Here is a 23,134-nt window from a genome sequence, read left to right as displayed (position 1 = left end):
AGAAATGATGATATGATATTCTGGGAATTTCAGCATCGTCTGAAACGGATTTTAGTATCGCGATCCACGCAAGAGGCAAAAACGCTCTCTCTCTAGAGAGCCGCCTTTTCGGATTTGTGGTTTCACGCTCGATCTCTTGGCGATGATGAAGCTTGTGAAGCGGTGATTTCGCAGCGCGCATCTGTGCAACATTGCGTGCGTGATTAAGCATGAGATTTAACACTCACAGTCTCGCCAGTAACATTAATATAACGGAGTTACAACTTTATTACATTTTATTTTCTTTATCTTTGTAACTCAATAATTTTCTAATTTCTTTAAATTTATTAAAAATTTTTAAATAATAAAAAATTATATTCCTCTATAATCTTAATTTAATATATGTATTACATAAGTTTACGATATAGAGTGATAAATGTGAATTATTTCTAATATTCAAGAAATATTTTTTTTTTTTTTTGTAGAAGATCAAAAAGTACGTATATGTATATAAATTAGTTTAATATTTTTAGATTATTGTACATTGTGTTTGTGTGTGCATGTGTGTGTATGACAGTTTGATTCATTTTTGAGACTGCGAGGATTAAAAGATTTTAGACCGTGAAACCGGATCTTGTCGTTTTTGTTGTTTTAATGATTTTAAGGCGGCACTCTCGTGTGCATTTTTGTCTCACGTAGACCCTTTTCATTTATCAATTTAGAAATCTTTCTAGAAAACGCGTATTCAAGCACATATGACTCACAAAATTTGGAACATTTTAATATTTCAAAAATATTAAAATTTTCGAGAGAATATATTTTTTAAAATGCACAATCGGAAAAACATGAGCCATTTTTGCACACTGAGAAAAAAGTCGTTATTGAACTTTATTAAAAAAAAAAAAATGATAATAACTAAACGCATTTAGTCAAGTTAATAACTTTTTTTCTGAGTGTAAAAATGACAATTTTAACGTTAAAACCGCTTTTTATATTTTGTTATAACAATTTAAAGTATTTTGTTCTTTTTTTTAAATTAATTATATATATATATATACATCTTTCTTTATATTATTGTATTTGTTAAAATTATGTACGTGACATGAAAAGTTATGGAATAAAGAAGAATTAACTGATAAATTACAGTGATGAAAAAACAGTTATTAATTACTGTGCAGAACTTTTATCTTTTTGGCAATTGAATTTTCCAGAAAGATTACGCGAAACTCCGGTGATTGGATTTCCGGCACAATCACGTTTCGATAGCTCGTTATCACATCGACTATCGAACGACAAACCGACCGGAATTCCACCTCTGCAAAGGGAGAAAAAAAAAATAAGGAAATGGAAGAGATCTGTGCGAAACGCGTTTGTTCCTTCTCTACCGAGTTTTGCGTGCAAACAATCGTCACAAAACGATGCTTAACGATCGTGAAAATGTTTTCCTCCACTTTCGAGTTTCGTCCTCGCGACGAAAAATCCCATTTTCTACGGTGGACGTTAATAAATCATATAAATTTGAATTTGAATTTGCATGTATTATCAATACGAATGAATATTAAAAAAATATAATTTATTTGTGTAAAATAATTAAAATTATCTCGAATTAAAATAACCGATTTCTGAATTTAATTATTATTTCATAAATTCAATGATATATGATGTAAAAATTTAAATGTCTAGAGTAACAAAACAGCGCGAAATAAATTAACTAATTATTTTTCTATAAAATTTAATATGATATAAATTAAATATAAAAATAGTTATGACAGTATAATTTATGAATGTTTCTTTGAGAGAGAGAAAGAGAGAGAGAGAGAGAAAAACGTGTTTAAAAAATTTAGATATAAATACTGTAAATATATTTATATCGTTTTGTTATTTCGTTATATTTGTATAAATCGCTATATAAGATGCTATCGCGAATACGAATGGTAAGATAATATTTTTATGCTAATTATATTCCGTCGCGAGGACAAGGACGGTTCGCCAATTTATGCTGAAGCACGTACAAGCACAAGGTGTCGAGACACGATATGGGTGCCAACCGGTGACTTAGGCACGCAGCACGAAAAAGAAACAGTAATCAAAGATACAAGTTGCCAGCGATAAGTGACAAGCGAGTCATCTGGCGTACCGCTCGATTCACGGAACTTTAATATCAAATATTGAATATGAGAAAAGGAAATATAGATTCTAATGATTAAATTAACAGCCGGATTATTATTTGAGAAACCGTTGATTTTTATTCTATTCTTGGATATACGGTATCAAGAGTTTTTTTTTTTTTTTATCAATCACCGATGAATGGAATCCTAATCATTTTCTTACGAAAAAAAACCTTCCTCTAGAAAGATGTACCACTTTTATAATAACGGAGATGCTACCACAAAAGATTAAAATGATAGATTTATAACATCATAAAAATATACATATAATTAAACACAATAAAAAATATACATATAATTAAAAATTAGAATATCGCATCTTCCTTCTCTCACGGGAATCTTAAATATTATAGATCTTTATTCGCGATTTTTATTTATAAATTTTGTATTTATCAAGACCTTTAATTTAAAAAAAATTAAATAAAAATTTATGATATTAAACATTTTATGTTACTGTAAATTTTTATAAAATTATAGAGATACTGTATTATCGCGCAAAGTGGATGTAAATTCGAATATATATGACAGTAAATATTATATCGCTCGGATAAATTTTCGATTCCGCGTAAAACGGACTTGTGCCGAGCGGAAGGAAAAGTAATCCCGAGAGGAAACGCCGGTCTGACTTATTTACAGTTAGACGACCGGAGAGGAACCGCGCGCGGCGGGACGACCAGACGACTCGTATGTAGCATAACAGCAGCATTCGATGTACGCGAGGTACTGCTTGAAACGTGAGGCTTTTGACTTGACTTATATATATAAATCTGATAAGTGCCGAGAACTAATGAGAATAGAGAGTTTAAACCGCTCCTGGGAGAAAGTACCTCGTTCTCGAGGCACGAAGTACGGCGACGGGGGTAGCCTGAAGGTACTTCGGATCTCACCTGCGTCCTTGCCACCCTTCACGCAGATGCCAAAGCCATGGTGAGAGTCCGGCGGATCTCTCGTCATGGTGATTGTCCTTACGGTGAGCTCCTGCAGGCTGAGCGGCTGCGAGATGGGCGACGTGGGCGGATTCCCGGCGTTCGTTTGCTGCTGCTGTTGCTGCTGCGACTGCTGCGATTGCTGCTGCTGTTGCTGCGAGCCACCGGAAATGGTTGGCGTACCACGTGCGGTTGTCACGCTCGCCGGGCTGGACGCCGGGGACCTACGATCGCCCTGACGTCGTTCCGCGACGCTGTTGCCGAACAATCTGCAAAAGATGAACAATTTATATTATTTGATACATTGATAGTTTGGATAAATGAAAACCCGTTAACGAATTTATTTGCTATATTAATAATGTGTTAGTTAAAAAAGTAAACATAAAATTAAAATTGTTGATTTAATGACTATGAAAGATTAAATTATTAAATTGATATTATTTACATTTTTATATACAGCTTATTTTTATTATATATAAAACAATAATTTTATAAATGTTATTTATATTATTTTAAAATATCCTCAATATTATGCATAAATTATTGAAATGAAACTCTCCTACTTTTAAGAAAAAAATATTATTATATTATATATTAAATATATATCATAAAAAAAATTGAAGAAAATATCTAAGCTGCAAGAACTGCAGAAAATGGATGGCACATCTAAAATTGCAGCAACATTATATCGTGCTAAATACACATAAACCTTGAAACATTATATCGTGCTAAATACACATAAACGCTTGAAAGTCATTTTGGCGTAATTCAATTTCGATACGCCATCGAACTCGGTCTCGATCACGGAAGCCTACTTATTTGAGTACTTATCATACCTGAGCACCTGTTCCGGGGAGATGGCACCAGTACCGCCTCCGCCGCCGCCGCCGCCGCCGCCGCCACCGCCACCACCGCCGGCGGTTCCGTGACCCCGGGATCTATAGGGGGTGGCATGCGACGAGTGATGATGGGGCGCGCTGGGCGGCCTCTCGACGATGGTGTAGCTGGTGCCGGGTGGACTGTAGTAGCCGCGATGCTGCCCGCCACGATGACGGCTGGCAGTGCTGGACGATCCGAGGTCCTCGGCCTCGAAGCAGCCGCCGGTGCCGCTCCGCAGGTAGTGAGAACCGCCGCCCCCCCACTGCAACTCCTGCAGCTCGGAACCGTAGTCTTCCGTGCTGCTAGCCATGCCTCCTCGGCTGGCGATCGGTCCCCCTTCGGTCACACCTGTCCAGCCAACGCGCGATTCCGATCATTAATTAATCGTGCGGAGAAATTGATCGCTCGAAAAACACTCTCCACGCCTGTATTTAGTAATTGGGGAAAATTTAAAGGGAAGGGAATGGAATGGGATATGGAAATTAATGACAGTCGACTTTTTGTTGTTAGGCGAAAATTATTACATGAGAGATTTCTTTTAATTGGATGGAGGAAATAGTTTCTAGATGTAACGTCCAGAGTAGATTTTATATTCTACTTTAATTAAATTAATTTAGTGGGAAAAGTATATTTAGACTACATTCGTTTAAATCTTCAATATATAATTATTCAATATATAATTATTAAAGGTTTGTATTAAAATAAAAGGTACGAAAGAATGAAAAAATTTTTATAGAAATTAATGATGCTGAAAAAAAAAAACTTCCAAATATAAAATCATTGAATAGAGAGAGCTTTTGCCAATTAAATCGGTTTATTCTAGAAGAGAATAGCTTTTCTATTTTAAATTTAAAATACCCGATGATTCTTTAAACTCTAATTGTAAGACAAGTAACTTTACATGCTTTTACATTAATATATCATAAAGTTAAGCATGACAATTCTTGGTTCGAACGCTCGAAGCGGCTTAAATGTAAAAGCCGCGGCCTGAATTTCAGAAATGCTAGTCAGGTCGATTGAAATTCTCGTAAATAAGTCAAGAGACACCGCGGTCTCTTCAAGAAGACATTTTCGTGTTAGCAAAGAAACCGTTTCGACATTCAAATGCCACATTAGCGATTGAAAATTTTATCACGAAGGTTTCCCTCGCGAAAGCCGCTCTTTGTCAACGAAAACGTGCGAGTTTTTCGCCGAATTGATATGTCAGGAACGTTTTGTCTACAAAAGTAAGAAATTTTCTCGCATAAGAAAAGTTAATATAGGTATGCCAGAAAAATTCGCACTTTTACCAGCACAATTTACTTAAAAATTGCGAGAGAAGCTTCTGCAAGAATTTATTTTCGAGAAAATCGATATACTGTTTGCATTTTTAGTATAATTTTCTGTAAAACTGAATTCCAATTTTTCCTCTATATACATTTAAATATTCTAGCTCAATAATTATCTTCATATTATTTCCTTGTTAGATTTTTATTGATTACCATAAATATGATGATATAACAGAGCGAAATAATACATTAATAAAGCTTGAATCAACCTACACTACTTAACGCCTACATTACTATCAATCTAGAAATTATTTTTAAATATATATACATATATATATATATATATATATAGTTAATTGAAGATTTCGCTGCATTTAAAATAATTTATATATATATATATATAATAATATATATATATATAATGAAAAATTTCTAATCTAAAAGAAAATTATAATAAAAGTTTGTAATCTAAAAGAGAGACATTGATATGATCTAGAATCTTTTTCTAGACATTTTGAGGACATTTACTTGAATGTTTTCCGGCGTCGCGTTGTGTGTCCCCAAAGTAGTATACAAATATTCGTGATTTATTTTTACACCGCGATCGATCGTGTTTTTTTCACTATTATCATCGAGCTGTCGTGACGCGAACCGATTATGTTATCGATTCCTACAAGAGACGGGAATAACGAGACAATTAAATCTATGGCGGGGAGAAACTTCCTTGTCGTGACCGTCTAGCACTTCTAGATAGCATCTTTAACGTGAGACCTGCCGTCGCGTTGTGATCGCAGTAATAGCATTATTTTCTAGGACAAACCCATTCTAACATTCTTAATGGCTTCAGGAAGTCTTCCTTTATCACCGGAAGAAGTTAGTCCCACAGATCATCACTGATAATCGAAACAAACAACCTGAGTGTTTTATTCAATGTTTCACAAATTCACAAATTTTTGGAAAAATTTTGAGAGAGTCTTCCAACATATATAATAAATAATTTAATATTAAATACTTATCGATAGATATCGAATAGATCAATTATCCTAAATAATAAAATTAATTTTTTTCAAGGATTAGATAAAACTTGAATGGGTTAAAGTTAGTTTTATATTGACTTCTGTAAATATTAAGCAAAATATAAAATTATAAATAAAATATTAGAATTATTTTGGTTATTCTAATGCAATTATTATATTAATTTATGAGACTAATTATATCAATAAAGTATGTATTTCGAAACATTCAACTTTCCACTTTTTTATATTATTTTTAATTTATATTATTTTTATAAAATAAGATAGCAGTATTTTTATATTATAATATTTTAATTAAAACTTTATTTACAAACTTATTTCATCTTATTTTAATTTTATAATATTATAATATTATAATAGCTCTCTAAAAATTTTATCAAATATTTTATCAATCAATATTACATTTGGAAACAAGGGTGTTAACATTGTTGAACCATTTGCTTCGGAATTAAATTTCTGTCCTCTCTCTCCACTGCCATTTGTACAACGAGACCTCGAGATTGAGACATTTTCTAAAAAAAAAAGGGTCGCAATCTTCTTCGACAGACTTAATACTTTGTGTTACACAATGTATCCCCTAATTTTTCACCTTCGCCGACAATCGTTTCGCCTATCGCGAGACGGCTCGATTCAACCTTGACACTGAGAAAGGCTCCGTTCGCCACTTGTACGACGTGGGGGAGGACGAGGTTGGAAGTCGCCCCCGGTGGACATTCCTGGGGGGGTTGCGCTAGAGAAGCGGGTGGCGGTGGGTGGCTTTGGGGATGTGTGACAGTTGTGTCCCGTCATGTACGAGGGTGGACCGATCAATACTGCGGCTGAACACCTGAAGCCGACTTCATTCAGTCGACGTACCACCCTCCTCCTCCCCCTTCTTACTCCATCCCCTATCCGCGATACCACCGCTATAACTTTGCCACTATACTCGGTTATAGTGCACGTACATGTTCCCGTAACAGCCACGATTAGAGAGCTCGCATTAAAATGGAGTAGTTATAATAAACGAGGTCCATCGCGCGTTAGTTTAATGATGCCAAAATGAACTCGGTTTCATCGAGAGACAAAAATAATGTTGAAATCTTTCTGTACCACGTTTATATTATAGACAAATTTTGCATAGTAAAGAAGAGCGAAATGATAGTACGTTTTTATCATCTTTAACATAAATCAATTAAAAAAGATACAACTATATCAGATACATACAAGCATACATATACATATAATGTGAAGCTAAAATTTTTACTCGAAAAATTTAAAGGAGAAAAATAATAAAGAAAAATAAAGTTACATGAAATTTAAAACAAAAACAAATCTGTACGTTGTAACATATGTGTACAATTTATTGAGTAAACGGGAAATATATGCTTTGCTCAAGTTTTTCCGAAGTAAATTAAACATTCTGAACTAAAAATCGTGTGCCGAAGTACGCGGTTAAAATTGGAGCGGTAATTCTCTCATCATAAATCATAATATAAAATGCTATACATACAGTTGGTATACATATAACTTGCCTTACGTGAGAGACGCGCGTGTTTAGAATTCGAGTAACGTGCGGGATGAATTTATCGAGATACTGTCGCCGTGGGATATATAATATTCGGGTGGCCAATGATAACTAACAATAAAAAGTTGAACACAAACCTGATAAAGGTGAAAGGTGGCGCGATACATTTTGATTGCCATTCTATGTTTCCTTTTAAAGGTGCTGCGCGGCCATGTATGCGCACACGTGCGGAAGACACGAGAGGGTGATTTTTCAGTGTTTATCCCTTTTCCGCGGCCAATATACGATATGTGTGTGTATATATCGATTACACGGCAGCGCGCACGGCGCAAAAGACATCGGACCATATTGCCTACCTCGTCGATAAATCGTAAAAATTTACATTTCTGACGAGTGCCATTTGTAACGTTGATAAAGGGGAGACTTTTGCGCGCGTCGCGCGCTTTTATGCAAATCGAGACGTATCCGTCGGGCGTGTCCAAAGAAATGCTAATCTCGACGAAAATGAAGTTACATCTCTGCGACACACTAGAATAAAATTAACCCATTTAACACGATTCGCGAGAATAATGTCATACATGTCATCGTTTCACTTTTTTTTTTTTTCTTTCCTTTTAATCTTGAAATATAGAACTTGAAAAAAACTTTGAATAATATTAGTTGATTAAATAATTTTAAATTACAAATTTACAATATATCAAATTATTGAAAAAATATATTTAATATATTTATACTTAAATTATAAATAATATTATTTCAAATTATAAATTTGGCAGAAACTAAATTTTTAAACATTTACATAAATGTCATAAATTTACTCTTAAACACATGGCTAACGGTTTTTTGTCAGCGAAAATGGACTCTGAATTTTGCAGGGAATAGCTCCGTATATCCATTATTCGCCGAGCCTTGCACGCTATATCTGTATACTTTCATATACATATATCTCGTTAAATGTTCACGGTATATAAAGATTTATTTATTACGCTGCATTGTAGCGACGAAAAGGCAGGCACGCGGAGAACGGGACGTGAATTGCGACGCGGTTTCGGAATCTCAAATTCTCGCGCTTGCTCTCGAATGTAATTGCATTACATTCCCGTCACGTCACAATCGCCGGCGTTGTGATTGCAGTTAATCTCCTTTCGCGCGATTCTCTCGGCTTTTTCAAGAGCATGTCGAGGCGATGGAGCGAAACAAGGACGTCGATTCTTGACAGAGGAATATTCCGCAATGCGATCGCGGAATTCTCTCTCTCTCTCTCCCTCTATCTTTCTTGTTAAAAGAAAGTCAAAGGCTGATTCTATGTATCTGTAAAATTCCAATCCTCATTGAAGCCCTCCCAGCTGTTTAACCGAAAAGTCTTTTGCGATTTTTATTATTTCTTTCTTTGGGCGCTAATGCAGAAATCATAAAATCCCGCGTTATTATCACTTGCATGCCATAAAAATATGAATTCATCCCCGATTATTGAAATACCTATATATAACTCTGTTCAAATAATTTATAGAAAATAAAAATAGTATGTATATAGTGCACAACATTTTTTAAACATTTTTCTCTGAAAAAAATCCATCGTCATTCATTGATTGAACGGTACAAAGAATAAAGCGCAATGAATTCTGCTGCGGTAACTTCGCGGCCGGGGTCTCGAATTTGTTCGAGTCAATTAACGATTTTTTTATCCGCGCTCCATCACGTCATATCGAACCGATATCTGCCGCCATCGGCTCTATTGACCGTATATACCGGTTATTCTAAAAATAATTCTGGTTCATAGGCATCGCTCCGATAAAGGAGCAAATCGCATACTATGCTAGCTACTGTGCGCATTAAGGTTGCGCAGCCTTAATTACAGCGTGAAACACAGAATTAATGCACGCTGATTCTGCTGTATCTGAGAAATGCGCGATTAAGACAGCTACGAGAGCTCTCTTCAAGCATTTTAAGACCAGACATTTTCCAAAGCACATGGAGCAATAAAGAAATTATTATTAAGCTCAGTACGATACAATGTAATTCAATTTTTTAGAAACTTGAGGTAATTAATCTTAAAAACTGAGAAAGATTAAATTTTTAGATAATAAAATTTTAATTAATTTTCTCGAAATGTCGAAAAAGTACATTAGATGATTGTCGCACTGGACAATTAAAATTTTCATTGAACTTTTCACTTTATCAAGCAGGGAGATCTCGATATGCTTATATAAATAATTAAATATAATAATTATACGATATTTCTGTAATTTTTATATATATATATATATGCAATAAATAATTAGTAATAAATTACTTATAAGATTTACATTTTTAATTATTGTTTACAATACATAAACACTTTTTTTTTTTATTAAAAGAAGCCTCTGTGCTTTGAAAAAATAAAGACAAGGAGATGCATATGTGAAAGAGGAGTTAAAAATCGGATTTAATTAAAGCGAAGATATTTCATCGAACTTTGGACTCATCCTAAACTGCAGTCGTGCATTCTTCCCGCAAGTATTTCACGATTTTCTCTAATATTAAACGTAACACTCGGGCATGCACGTCGAAGGGGGTAATTTCAGACGCCATTCGGCGGATATTGCATTCGACGGGAGGACGGAAGGGGTTGAGGGGGGCGGGGGGGGGGCGGAGAGCGTCCTATGTGGAACGACATGAATTTTCCACACGGAAATTTCCGCGGAAACCGGAACGCGATGCTAAAGAGCGATCAGGCGGATGCACTCCGGGACACCTGAGTCTTCATCGCGCTCCTATGTCGGTGCATAATACTACGAGTGCAGTCGTTAAGTCGGACATACCGTATGAAATATTGCGATTGCGGTCGCGACGTCGCGATGTTGCAACGAGAGACGACACTGACCGATATCATTGTTAATGATCATTCGCCGAGAAATTGTTTGTTTAACAGGCATCATAAATCGTTCTACAACTACTTGCACAGCAGTGTCAAGTGCATAATGTGTAATCTGGAATTTAAATGCATATTTGCAAATTTATTCTTTGCTTAGATCTTTCAACAGTTTCGCAAAAGATTAATTTTCAGTCGACTTCACGATTATATTTATCAATATTAATATTAACAAAAATTATATTTATTAACATATTAATCAAAAAATTATTATAATAAAAATGTATTCTAAATAATAAATATCCTTTTATTTTTAACTTTCTTTTTTTATTTATATCAAATTTCGTCGGATGATAAAATACAATAATTCTACTAATCCAATTGATACTATTATAAAATACAGTTCGCGGAAACCAATTGAATAGTGCATCGAAGATTTTGATCGGGATAGAATTTAGCGGATTACTTGACCGAAACATGTGATCGGTTTAATATGTGCAAATTGCGCGAGGCGCCCGATGGCCAGTATTGTGCATATATACGTCTATAAATACACTAGGTCGTCCTATCGAAACCCAATCACCCCGACATCGCGATTGTGCATTGCACGAACGAGCGAGCGAGCGAGGAGGCGAACCTAAACCCCTGCCCAACCTTCCGTGTTTCGTGCAATAGCCGCGCGCACATGTGCGTGCTAATTTAGTCACGAACGCGACCCCCTCAAGGGCACCACTCGAAGGATGATTTGCGGGATTTGTTGTCGGTATCTTCTCTCGAGACCTGTGTACGTTTTGTAGAAAAAAGAAAAAAGAAAAAAAAAAAAAAAAACTAATTTGTCATCGTTCGTAAAAAGACTATAAATTTAAAAATATTCTTCTTCCTGTTTCTGTCTTTGCAATAAATGCATAATATAATTTAAACAAGTTTCGATGAAAACAGTGTCCGTTTTTCCTCTCGGCTGGCTCTCGGGCGAGATTCTGCGGGTCAAATAACGAGCTCGATGAAGTGTGAAAAGTGAATTGGTCACGAACCCGAGATCGGTATCTCGAATGATGCGGGCAAGAGCGAGTTTCTGCTCGGCGAAAACAAATTGCATTCGCGTGGCGGCTTATGAATACCTACGTTTCGATACGCCTCGCCGTTTTTCGTCGGTTTGTTAATTGAATTTTTTTTCTCGCCTCACTGTTATCCCGACGGACAGATCTATGAGTTTAATTTGCCGAACTCTTAGGGTTGGAGAAAATCAGATTTGCAAAAATGTATAGAAAAATTGTTTAATTAAAAATCAAGTAAATAACGTTGTTTACATTCTATCAATTATTACATACAGTAAATTGTTGGAAAATAAAAGAAATAAATATATAAAAAATAAATGCAACCGAAATAAATGGAATTTTAAGAAGAAAATAATAATAATAATAATAATAAATAGGTATGTATAAAACAATAATAAGACGCGATCTCAAACTCATTAAACTTGTTATAATTTATGATATATATATATATAACGAATAATTTTTTTGCACACATACATTTCAACTAAATGCAAGCTTGCTTATTGAGCTAATAATTATTAATTTTTTTCAAGACTTCAGAGAATAAGATGGTATATCTCAAGGCTATGAAACGACAATTGTTGGACGAATAATAGTATTTTCTGTACGTTGCCAGTGGCATTGTAACTAAATGCAATTTTCTCTATCAGCATGGCAATCGCTAACTTTTCCAACGTCACGTAAACAGCGACGCTTTAGAGCAGGTTACTCAGGGAAAATAGTCGGCATCTTTTCACGCGAGCTTACCTCATCTTTCTTTTTATTCCTTATTTCTTTGCTATTTCTTACGCCAACGCGAATTGCCAGCACTGCATTGCGTGGCAGTGCACGTCGCAATGTTGAATATTCAACGAAACGTATGTCCGCAGGTCTAAGTAAATTCCCTCTGAAATGCACTTAGCCCCAAAAGCATATAGTGTAATTTATTTCGATCACGATATCGCGATATCGCGACCGAGAGCGTATTTATCATAGTATTCTCTGCGAGTATCACAGTTGGTTCAGACATTCGCGACACGGCGTATATACATATATTATAAAAGTCCGCGCTCCGAGTATTCTGCGTTTAATGCCATTTTATTCAACTGGCTTGACAACAGTATAATTCATTTGAATGCAATTCCTCGAGAATATATTAATAACATCAATTACGATGAATGTGCGTATAGGAGGTATATTAAAAATCATATTAGAAATCCATAATTATCGGCGGAATCCAGTGAACGATACATTCGATAATCGCGAGTATAAACGGCCGGCGAATCCATCTATTTATAATACAGGGAGAGACATTTATAAGCAACTCGATCAATGATGGCGTCGTCCACAATGACTTATTTTTGCGTCACACGCCGTGATCGGGACCCTTTGCGGATCTAAGAAAGATATGATGAAGGAATTCTTTCAGGAAGCGGGATAAAAATGGCGCGATAAGTGTAACGTCAGCGCTGACAAATAGAGAGTTTGGCAATCAATAAAACATAAAAAAAAAAAAAAAAATTTGCAATTTTGCGTAAATTTAGAGGATTCTGAACCAAACTTACTAGTCTGTTCGTTTGTTGCGGCTAAATGCTGTTTTAATGAATAAAGAACGGATTAATTTTTAATGATTTTCTATAATTTCGCTGGCCGAATTAAACTGAAATTTAATTGATAATAAGTTTAATTATACTAATTTGCTATTACATTATTTAACATTATATTTTGTAGAGATTACAATAATAAATTTTGAAGTTTCAAAATGATATGAAAAATTTATCAATATTCTGGATTTTACCTTTTTTGAAGATTTTAGACACTTTGGAGATATTGCATTTTTTATCAGCTGTTTATATAGTGTCCAAGACATTTTATACATACATACACATATTTTATTTATTTTACATCCAACTTTTATTTTTGTTAGATATGTGTTTAGGTTTTTATATCTCTGACAAAAATCTTTTCCAATTATTATTTTTTAAATTAAAAAATTATTTAAAATCACTAATTTCTATTATGTTTACAAAGAATGGAAGGTAAGAATTTTATTAAATACTGTCATTACTGATTCCTTTTCTAAAAAGATAACCGTTTTGTAAAAAATTTTGTGGAAACGCAATTACCGAACATATTTCATCCCAAGTGAAAGGATACCACGAGGATCGAATCCAATTTCCCGTGACATATAGCGTGATTGTGTCACGCGCGTGTATTCGGAATTTACTGTTCGCGCACGGACAATCAAACAGGGATAGGATCGAAACTGTCCAAGTTACATTTGTAGCGTTTATGCGTGCCACGTGTGCCACATAAACTCGACATTCAGTTCAATAAATAAAACTCGAGCGCCGTTAATGTACATATTCGGAGACGAGAAAAACGAAACTGTCTGTGTGTGAACAAAGTGTGGTAGAAAAAAAAAAAAAAAAAAAAAAAAAAAAAAACAGCTTTGTCGAGTTTGTTGCACTTGTCATAGACAAAAAATGTGAAATATGTAGATATTAAAAGTTTCTTTCTCGCCGACTTCGGGCGCAAAGTTTCGGAATAATTTTCCGAATAACATATCAAATATCGCTAATATTATAAATTTTATATGTGTTTGCGAATATTAATTTCTCAGACAATTTTTATTTCGTACGGCAATATAAAGTCTTAAATTACTTTTAACGCAAAGATGCGTATTTACATTAGTCGATATATATTTTATGGTTTATGATACTTGAATGATTCATTGAGAGAGCGAGCTGTTCCGTGAAGTTTAATTAAAAAAGATTGTCCTCTTTTATTAGAATATTCATACAGCTAATGTATTTTCAATATTGATGTAGAACTTTTTTTTTCTTTAAGTTTTTCACTATATAAAAAATATCATTGATCCTTGCTTTTTAAGTTTATTCTCTCGTCGATAGATCGAGGTGCGCTCCATCAAGTAACAAATAAACTGCTTTGCAACTACAATATATAGTTTGCAGATATTAAAGAGCTTCTAAGCTATTCGTAGCTCATTTAAACTTTTTTATAAGGTGCATAAAAAGCATATGTGTGTGTTAGCAAAAGAAAACAACAATATTCCTTGAGGAAAATTATACAAAGATGACTTTACACACGTCATGTCTTTTTTTTTTTAAATATTTAAAAATAATTCAAGTTATTGTTCTTTTCAATCAAGAATTTTACAAAGATAAAATTTATTTGTAATCAGCTATAAACAAGATTTCTTTTTTATATTCTTGAACGCTTTGAATTTAATGAATGGGAGCCCTCTCTTGTTCTTGAATCGGCCGCGAAAAATCGAAAATCCATACCTTGATATTTCTCGAAGGAAAAGTTGCTTTTTTGTGGCTTCTAGCACACACAAGGAATATTGTCTCCACGGCACATAATCCACCAAACATTTTCCATCCTGCTAGAGATCCTCCTTCCCTATATCCCCGGGAGGATAGCTCGCTCTCTCGGTGAGTCACTCGATTACGTTCACGTGACACGTGCTCGCACGAGTAGCAAGTACGAGCGTCGCGACGTTCTGGAAAAAGGGCGAGAAGGAAGGCGTCGCGTGTCGACGTCTGCCAACTACACACATGTGTAACATGCATACGGCCGTTATTAGTTATTAACGCGACCGCGAGCGGCCGCCTTTTTTCCCATCTACACGAGGGTGTGCTCACGCAGCACGTCACGGGGATCGATCCTCGGCCACGAGGTCGAGGGTTGAAAAGTGTTACGAGAGGGAGAGAGAGAGAGAGAGAGAGAGAGGGGGGGGAGGAGGTTGTGCACAGGCTCTGCCTTCTTCTTGGCCGAGGCCGAGCTGAGGAACCGCCCTTAAACCTATCAAATTTTTAGCGAACCCGCGTCAGCGGTTTCCCCGAAGAATAGTCGCAAGATCGATGGTGAAGAAGAACGATAAAAAAGACAATAAGCGGTTAAAATATGTCGGAAAGAAGGTCGAAATGTCAGGTGTTTAATGAATGTAGATTGCTCTTTGAACGTTCTTGAGACTTCCCTCAGGTTGTGTTTGTTTTCATTTGTTTCTGAGCTTTTGCATAAGTAGTATTACGTCTTTCGGAACTAAGAATGTTATTCCAGTTTTTAGAACAGGTTATGAACAGCGTGATGCGAAGGAAACAAATCCGTTAATCCTGAATCTAAACGTTAAGATTAATGGGAATTACTTGTAATGACAATAGGTTGAACGCGACGTCACAATGTGTTTCAGTGACGATCGTAATAATGAAAGTTTTTTTTTTTTTTTTTTCAAGAATACGAGTTTTGATCTCGTTACGAAAGAATATTACAATCTATATCTACGTTGTAAAAATTTACATAAATTTTATATTTGCTGCGTTGAAATATATCAATGGTATTCTTCAAATCGTCGAGAGATATCGAGAGACAGCAAATGCTGGCATGTTACGAGCTTAGCTTCTGGAGGCGATTGTTACCAGTGGCAATATTTTTCAAGGCAACACTTGATGCTACCCCACAACCTCCAAGCCAATTACCACATAAGCTAGCTCGACTGCTAGTATATTTTTAGAATCAGAACATCTCGACGATAGAAGCTTCTAAGCGCATAGAAAAGCTTCAGCTAGAAAGATTTTAGCGAAACCCAACTATCAAACTTGATTTGCAATTAATGTTGGCTGACTGTTTTTCAAATAAAAATATTGTCGTTTAATATTGTAAACACTTTAGACACTAGTGTTATCTTTCCAGGATTGATGTTACCCTCGTAAGTTGATTATCGGTGGCAATATTTTCCAAGACAACAGAGCTGCTAATCGCGACAACATCTATGTGTTAATAATGAATTATCATATTTGCGGAATCGAAATGATAACTCCGAAGTAATCCACGAAATCTCGTTCCCGCGAACGAATAGACGACCGCGAGAGCAGCGCTCGCGATTTAAAAAGAGAAAGAGAAAGAGAGAGATAGAGTAACATGCAATATATACGGTATTGCCATTTCGGTATTTGATCGGCACGACATCTTATAGAGTCACAAGTCGACGGAAAGCAGCACGGAAGCTTTCAAAGATGGCTAATTCTACGTTGTCTATTCCTTTCACGCGACATACGGAAGCTCGGGGAAGGTGGAGACGAAGATAGAGGTAGACAGAAAGCCAGACAGAGAGAGAGAGAGAGAGAGAGAACGAGAGAGAAAGAAAGAGAGAGAGAGAGAGAGAGAGAGAGAGAGAAGGTGGACCGATCGAAGGCACTCACGTCTCTCATCTCGAGGCCGTGGCGACGCGCTCGCGTGCGAGCGTCGTCGTTCCAGCGAGTTCGGCACCAATGACGACGACGATGACGATGACGGCGACGACGACGGCGACCGGAAATGAAGGCAATAGTGCGACGCGCGATGCACTACTTGCTGCTGCTGCTGCGGACGCGCACGTCGGTCGATGTGCCAGGCGCATCGCCCCAGCAACAACCACGGCACGAAGCTCACGACTGGCTCATCGCCGGGGGTTGCCTTCGAGTTCACCGGCTTGTCAGGAAGGGGGGGGGGGTGTGTGGGCAGGGAGGAAAGAGAGGGCCGGAGAGGTCCGATAGGAAAGGGTAAGAGGTGAAGGTATGGACGTCGCGACGTCTGCCGGCGTTTTGAGAAAACCACCCCCCGAGCAAGCGCGGGCTGTCGATGCTCGATTGGAGGGTGGCTTCCTGGTGACGGGGTGGCGACGGAACTGTTGTTTCGGTATCGGCACGGTTATTGGTGGTTTTCTCTGCGGAAAGAAGGGCAGCGGTAATGTTTAATAACGCTATATATTCAAATCTTCTGGTTAACTCTATTCGATATATTTATTGCATTTTATTCATTTTTTTATTATTAAATTTTTCCATTATTCATATATATTTTTTCAATTCTAATATATTATTATGTAATTTCTCAAATAAAATTATTTTTTAGAGATTCTGTCTTCCTCCTTTTTTAATATTAATATTTTTTTTCAATTGCTTTAATATATTTAATATATTTTATATTCACTTTTATATCATAAATTATTCTTTTCAAACTTTTTTCTTTACACCAATCATTAGTGATTTATTATTAATCAAAATCATTTATCGCACGAGATAAAAAAATATTAAAATTTCACACAAATAATGAATAATATTAATCAATACTATTAATTTGTCAAATGAGACGTTAAGACCTTTTGCAAAAATAATGAGACGCGAATGTAATTTCAGATGTAATGGCGTGTCAGCTACGGTAAGGTAGACAGGTATTTGGCGGATGTATACATAGAACGTTCGCCACACATGGCGAGAAGGAATTCATTTTCGATCAATTAAACCCATTACCAGAATGCATATATTCAAATTCCTCCGGTTCACTACTTCTCTGACGTCGTCGGTTCGGCCTTGAACCACTTTGCGCAAAACCAATCACGCTGATAACAATCTCGGTATCTGGGTGACTCTTTCCACGTTTAGATCAACACGTATCGAGATAATGTTTGACGGAAATGAAACAGCTTCGAGTTATCTTTGGATAAAGATAGATTGTTCTAATTTAAATGTCGCAATCGGAGACATCTTGATAAAAAAAATGATCGATAACGATTTAATTATATCTTACGTTAGATACAATGATAATTGTTTAGAATAAAATTACGAGCACAATTTTAATAAGTCAAAAAATTTTTTTTTAATTAAAAGTATACAGAAATACATTTTAATTTTCATCACTTTTTATTTAATAATTGTATTTATAACATTGTTAATTTTTTAAAATTACTTACTTGAATTTTTTCTGCTATCCTACTTTACTCAATAAAAATATTATGGCTCTTGAAAAAAACCTTGATAAATCTTTCTCATCAGGTTGAAATGATAGCCACCCTGTATGCCTTCCATTTAATTCACTTAATCACGTTTTTAAGTATCGTAAAGCCATTAGAACGATCGGTACAGCTTCCTTATCAAGACGGAGCTGCAAAATCGGCAGCTTTCAACGCGTTTGAATAATCGTGAACCAGTAGATGAAACCATTAATTTCGTTCAGCTTAGAGCCCTTTTATCAGCCTGTAATTTCGAATATTCTCACCGTAAGTGAGAGATCAACAGGTTCGCGTGTCGGATGTGCCGACAAGCCGGAAGTCCACTCGTCGGTTACGTGAAATCATTCCGCGCGATACCGATCGGTTCGATCTTTTAATAAGATAAAAAGCCGCGAAGGATCCGAGCAAGAGAAGCAATCCTTTATCTCTTCCATCTCTTCGACATTACGATATTGACCCTTTAATCCTCCCACGAGCGAGTGATTTTAAGATACCAGCTTTTATTTACGTATTTAAAATTAAAGGGGTGTCCAGTATATGCGGGGTGTGAAATTAATGAAAAAGGGAGAAAAACTAGGAGAGATTCCGCTCAATCGTAAACGGATTAACGGGGGATAAAAAGTGTAGGAGTAGAAATCGACGGGGCGTCGTCGAGTCACGATAGTTTTACGACCGAGAGGGGTTGTCGAGGAAGGGGGAGATAAAAACGCACACACGTGTAAAAGTGTAGGCCATCTATTCTCACTTTTGTCAGGTCGCATTACTACATACAGCTTCGCATCGTCCGCTATCTCACTCTCCTCTCTTTGTTTTTTCGAGGAGTCGTCTACGTGAGAACACATACAGCTAATATATTAGACAAACAGATACGAACAAGAAGAAAAAATAAGTACAAAAAATTGCGTAAGACTTTACGTCTCGGGGAAACCTTATTCGAGCTAAGTATCATCGGGATACTCGACCGCATTTGTGTTTTCGCTCTTTCTCGTTTTTTTTCTTTCTTTTTTTTAGTTTTGTTTCTCTTCGTTTCCTCTTTTTTTTTTTTTTTTTTTTTTTTTTTTTGCGCATTTCACCCAGCTTCGTAAAAAATGTATCAACGTGAAAAACCGACCGGCCGATATCATGAAATGGAATGATTCTTGATTAACTGATTAACACATGGATTTCCATTTGATTCAACGGAGCTTTACCGGCAAAAACCAGGCAAGTTCACTTTTTTCCACCAATTGAATCGTTCATTATTTAACGCTCGTTTCAGTAATGGCGTATCGATTGATACCACGAACGAGATGTAAAAAAAGGTAGATTTACTGTTTCAAAATTTAATTAGCTTGAAATTATTCTAAATCTAAAATTAGTTGGAGATACCTATATGTGATTTCTTTCAGTGCTCTACGGATTTAATTATTCAATAATGAAATATTATTATTATTATTATTACTTCATCACACACTATAGTTACACAGTATAGTTGTAAATTTCAAATATTCTTTAAAACTTTTAATTATTGATTGATTAAAGAATTTAAAAAAACACAAATTGTAAATAGTTTGTACTTCAAATTTATGAAGCATATTAATTTAATTTTTGTTTTATATACAACTATTTACAAAATCAATTTTTTACAAAACCAATTTTTCTTTAATATAAATTTTTTTTCAGAGAAAAATGTATATTACAATTTTAATACGAAATTTGATAATTTTTAATACTGAAATATTGATATTTCCGCCGTCTTATGCTATATAAATTCGTATAAAAAATTAAAAAAAATTAAATTAATAATCACATAAAATAAAGATATAAATAAGGAGATAATATCAATTTTATCTTTCTACTAATTATTTCCTCAAAATTATTTCTTTAAAATTTCAATTTCAAATTTTTCCAAGACAATGGAAAAAAATGAATTTGTCTGATTCTTGCGACAGCATTTTGTTATACTTATAAATAGTTAAAAATATTTCTCGTACAATTTTTCGATGGGGAAAATACAGGCTTGTCTAGCAGTCATTTATTTCAATTTCGCCTCGCGACTGATAAAATAAAATTTCTCTTTATTCTTGGACACTTTTCCCGAGCTTTCCAGTATTATTAGAAAAAGTGGACTTGTCTGATCAGTGGCGGCCGACCTTCTATCTCTATTTCGCCGCAGAAAGTCGAAAGAAAGAGAGATTCTTTTATCACAGAATTTTTTTGCCTTCGCGAAATTCACAAATTTGCGAGAAAGACAAAAGGACAGAATATACGATGAGGGCAGTTGTAAAATCTCGCGGCTTTTTTTTTTTTTTTCTTTTTTTAAATACACGAGAGAGTAGCGATATAATAATTGACAGTTTTCACATGAGAGTACACGAGGCCTCCCCCCCCCCCCCCCTGCTTGCTTGGTCGAGTTTACCGTTTACTTCTATGCAATTACAATTATTCACAAGGATCACAAAGATCCGTCGCCGGAAACGACGAGTCGCTCGCACTCGTCCCGCTTTAATTATCTATAATCTCGTTTTCGTTCATGAAAAACACACGTGTTATGCGTATAGTGTATATACATACACACACGCGCAAAGTTCTATAAGCAAAGTTCGTTAAGCGCCCGATATTCTTATGTATATATTAAACATTTAATGCTAAACACGGTTGTCTTACAGTGACGAAAACACTCTTTGTGCATTATTCTGACATAATTATCGTTTCGTAATGTCTTGTCCAACTAATTATATCAGACAAATAACAGTCGCAAGAGTAAAAGACCATATTTTAATGTAAAATATGGCTTTTTAATAATAATAAACACACAAAAAGAGATAACGAAGGTCCTGATTATTTAAATACAATAATAATAATGTTTTTATAATATCAAAATAAATATCGTGTTTATGTCAGATAAATATCACTCGGAATCACATCAGTATTTAGCGCTAAATGTGATTACAGTAAAGAATAAAAATGAAGCGACACTTATTAATATCTAATTATCTTTCATTTGATTTTTCGACAAATTTCAAATAAATAACGAGGTCGAAGTCGCGCTTAACATTATAAATGCGATGTTAAAGTGGCAAGAATACGGGGCCCTTGTGCTTGTTTGCATCATCGTGGCAGCGATAAGAACCTCGCGTGTGTGTGACTCACGCTAAATAGCCGCGCACGCCTAGAATAATGCTAGAGTATTCGATTGCGCAATTGTGTTCGCGTTGTGTCTGAGTACGGTTTGAATCATGCATGCGTTTACGCACTTCCGGTCGTACGAATGACCGTGCTTAATCGTACACTTCGGCGTCGCTCGATCATTTGCATCGCATCTGGAAGCGAAAGAGCCGAGCTGTCATGGTAAATCTTAATAAACAGTCTAATTCATCGTGAGATTCGCTTCTTTTGCTTATTAATTTTGATAGACGTTGAAAAAAGACGTGATCGAGGTAATTGTGACGCCCAATAATAATCGTTATGTTTTTAAAAATTGTTAACTAAATTACCATCGTTTTTAAATCACGATGGCAAACCAAATGAGTTGTAATATTATTTTATATAATGATATGTATTTTATTAATGATACATATAATTAGTATTGTTAATATTACTAATCAACCACGCAGGATAATATATTGATTAATAATAGTAACTACTAATTAATATTATCGATAGTGTTAATTAAAATGCTACTAACACCCTCTCTACTATATATATGATAATTCTGAATATTAATAATATCATAATTAACAGTTGCATAACATTACAGCTTAGTATTTGTTATTGCGCGTTTCGAATATCACATTTATTTTCTATCACAATTACCTCGATCGACTTTACTTTTACCAATTATTCTGGCCTCGCATTCAAAGTTTCAAAAATTGTTCTCGCTTTGAAAAATTGTCTTTTTACTTTACGACGTTCAGGCCACGTTTTTCACGATTATCGTTTATGATTGTGACCGCTACCCTTACTCCGGGGGCTGTCCGAGGCCACGTCGTTGGACTCCCTCCTCGGTCTCAGTATGAAATTAAGATTGTGCGCGGTATTTACAGCGTAGTAAACGTTGGCCGAGGTGGGCAGCACCATCTCCCGATCAGGTAGCACCTGCGCCAGGGTGTACTGATCGGGATTGCCCTCGATGCCGAGCTTCAGCATGGCGTTTCGGATCACCTGCGGCGTCCGCTCATTGTTGGACAACATGATGGACTTGTAAAGCACCACGCCTTCCGTCTCCACGTTGTCCGTTTCCATAGTGACCTTGATGATGTAAAAGTCTGGCGAGCTTTTGTGCGAGTGGCTAGGACTGGACAGTCCAGCGAGGTTGGGGGTGCTTCCGTTGGCTGGCATAGCTCCCGCTGGAGGCGCCAGACGGGTTTGATGGTTGCCACCTCCGCCGGAGCTCAAAGACACGTCGAGAGAAGGTAGAGATGAACTCGAGGACGAACTGGACATTTGCGAGGGCGAGGTTCGCCGGTCCAACGAATTGTGAGGCGAACTCGGCAGGGAGTCGAGGTCGCAGTAGAACTGGGAACTGCTGGAGCTCGATGTCGACGCGATCGAGTCATTTTTCCGATGACCCTGATGATTCTGCGAAACGAAACAATTCAGTTTTTGTTTACCATAAGATCGCTGGTGAATGAAATAATTCGATAACAAGATATAAATAATCCAAAGCTCGTAGCTTAATTTATTTGTATCTTATCTTATATATAATTTTAGAGAGAAACT

The 23,134-nt window shown here is 35.9% G+C and overlaps 2 protein-coding genes across 16 annotated transcripts in view; both read right to left on the bottom strand.

Moving 5' to 3' along the window:
- Dysc (whirlin protein dyschronic) overlaps positions 1–17,108 on the bottom strand; it is a 66,891-nt gene extending 49,783 nt beyond the window's left edge. For 7 of the 12 annotated variants that reach the window (XM_072907347.1, XM_072907353.1, XM_072907349.1 and 4 more), the window contains exons 1-3: positions 16,869–17,108; positions 3,910–4,300; positions 2,975–3,342 (exon numbers count right to left, since the gene is read on the bottom strand). In XM_072907347.1, coding sequence (XP_072763448.1) covers positions 2,975–3,342; positions 3,910–4,262 — 721 coding nt within the window. In that variant the 5' untranslated portion in view covers positions 4,263–4,300; positions 16,869–17,108. Of the gene's footprint in view, positions 1–2,974; positions 3,343–3,909; positions 4,301–14,951; positions 15,170–16,868 lie in introns of all 12 variants that reach the window. The other 5 variants (XM_072907350.1, XM_072907358.1, XM_072907351.1 and 2 more) reach the window with 3 other exon arrangements.
- Positions 17,109–19,152: 2,044 nt separating this feature from the next.
- Rgl (Ral guanine nucleotide dissociation stimulator-like) overlaps positions 19,153–23,134 on the bottom strand; it is a 30,410-nt gene continuing 26,428 nt past the window's right edge. For all 4 annotated transcript variants that reach the window (XM_072907367.1, XM_072907369.1, XM_072907368.1 and 1 more), the window contains one exon: positions 19,153–22,993. In XM_072907367.1, coding sequence (XP_072763468.1) covers positions 22,346–22,993 — 648 coding nt within the window. In that variant the 3' untranslated portion in view covers positions 19,153–22,345. The remainder of the gene's footprint in view (positions 22,994–23,134) is intronic.

The sequence above is a fragment of the Anoplolepis gracilipes genome, chromosome 15 (assembly GCF_047496725.1).
Source record: "Anoplolepis gracilipes chromosome 15, ASM4749672v1, whole genome shotgun sequence".
NCBI lineage: Eukaryota > Metazoa > Arthropoda > Insecta > Hymenoptera > Formicidae > Anoplolepis > Anoplolepis gracilipes.
The sequence above is the reverse complement of the archived record's forward strand: the minus strand, read 5'-3'. Positions and strand labels throughout refer to the sequence as shown.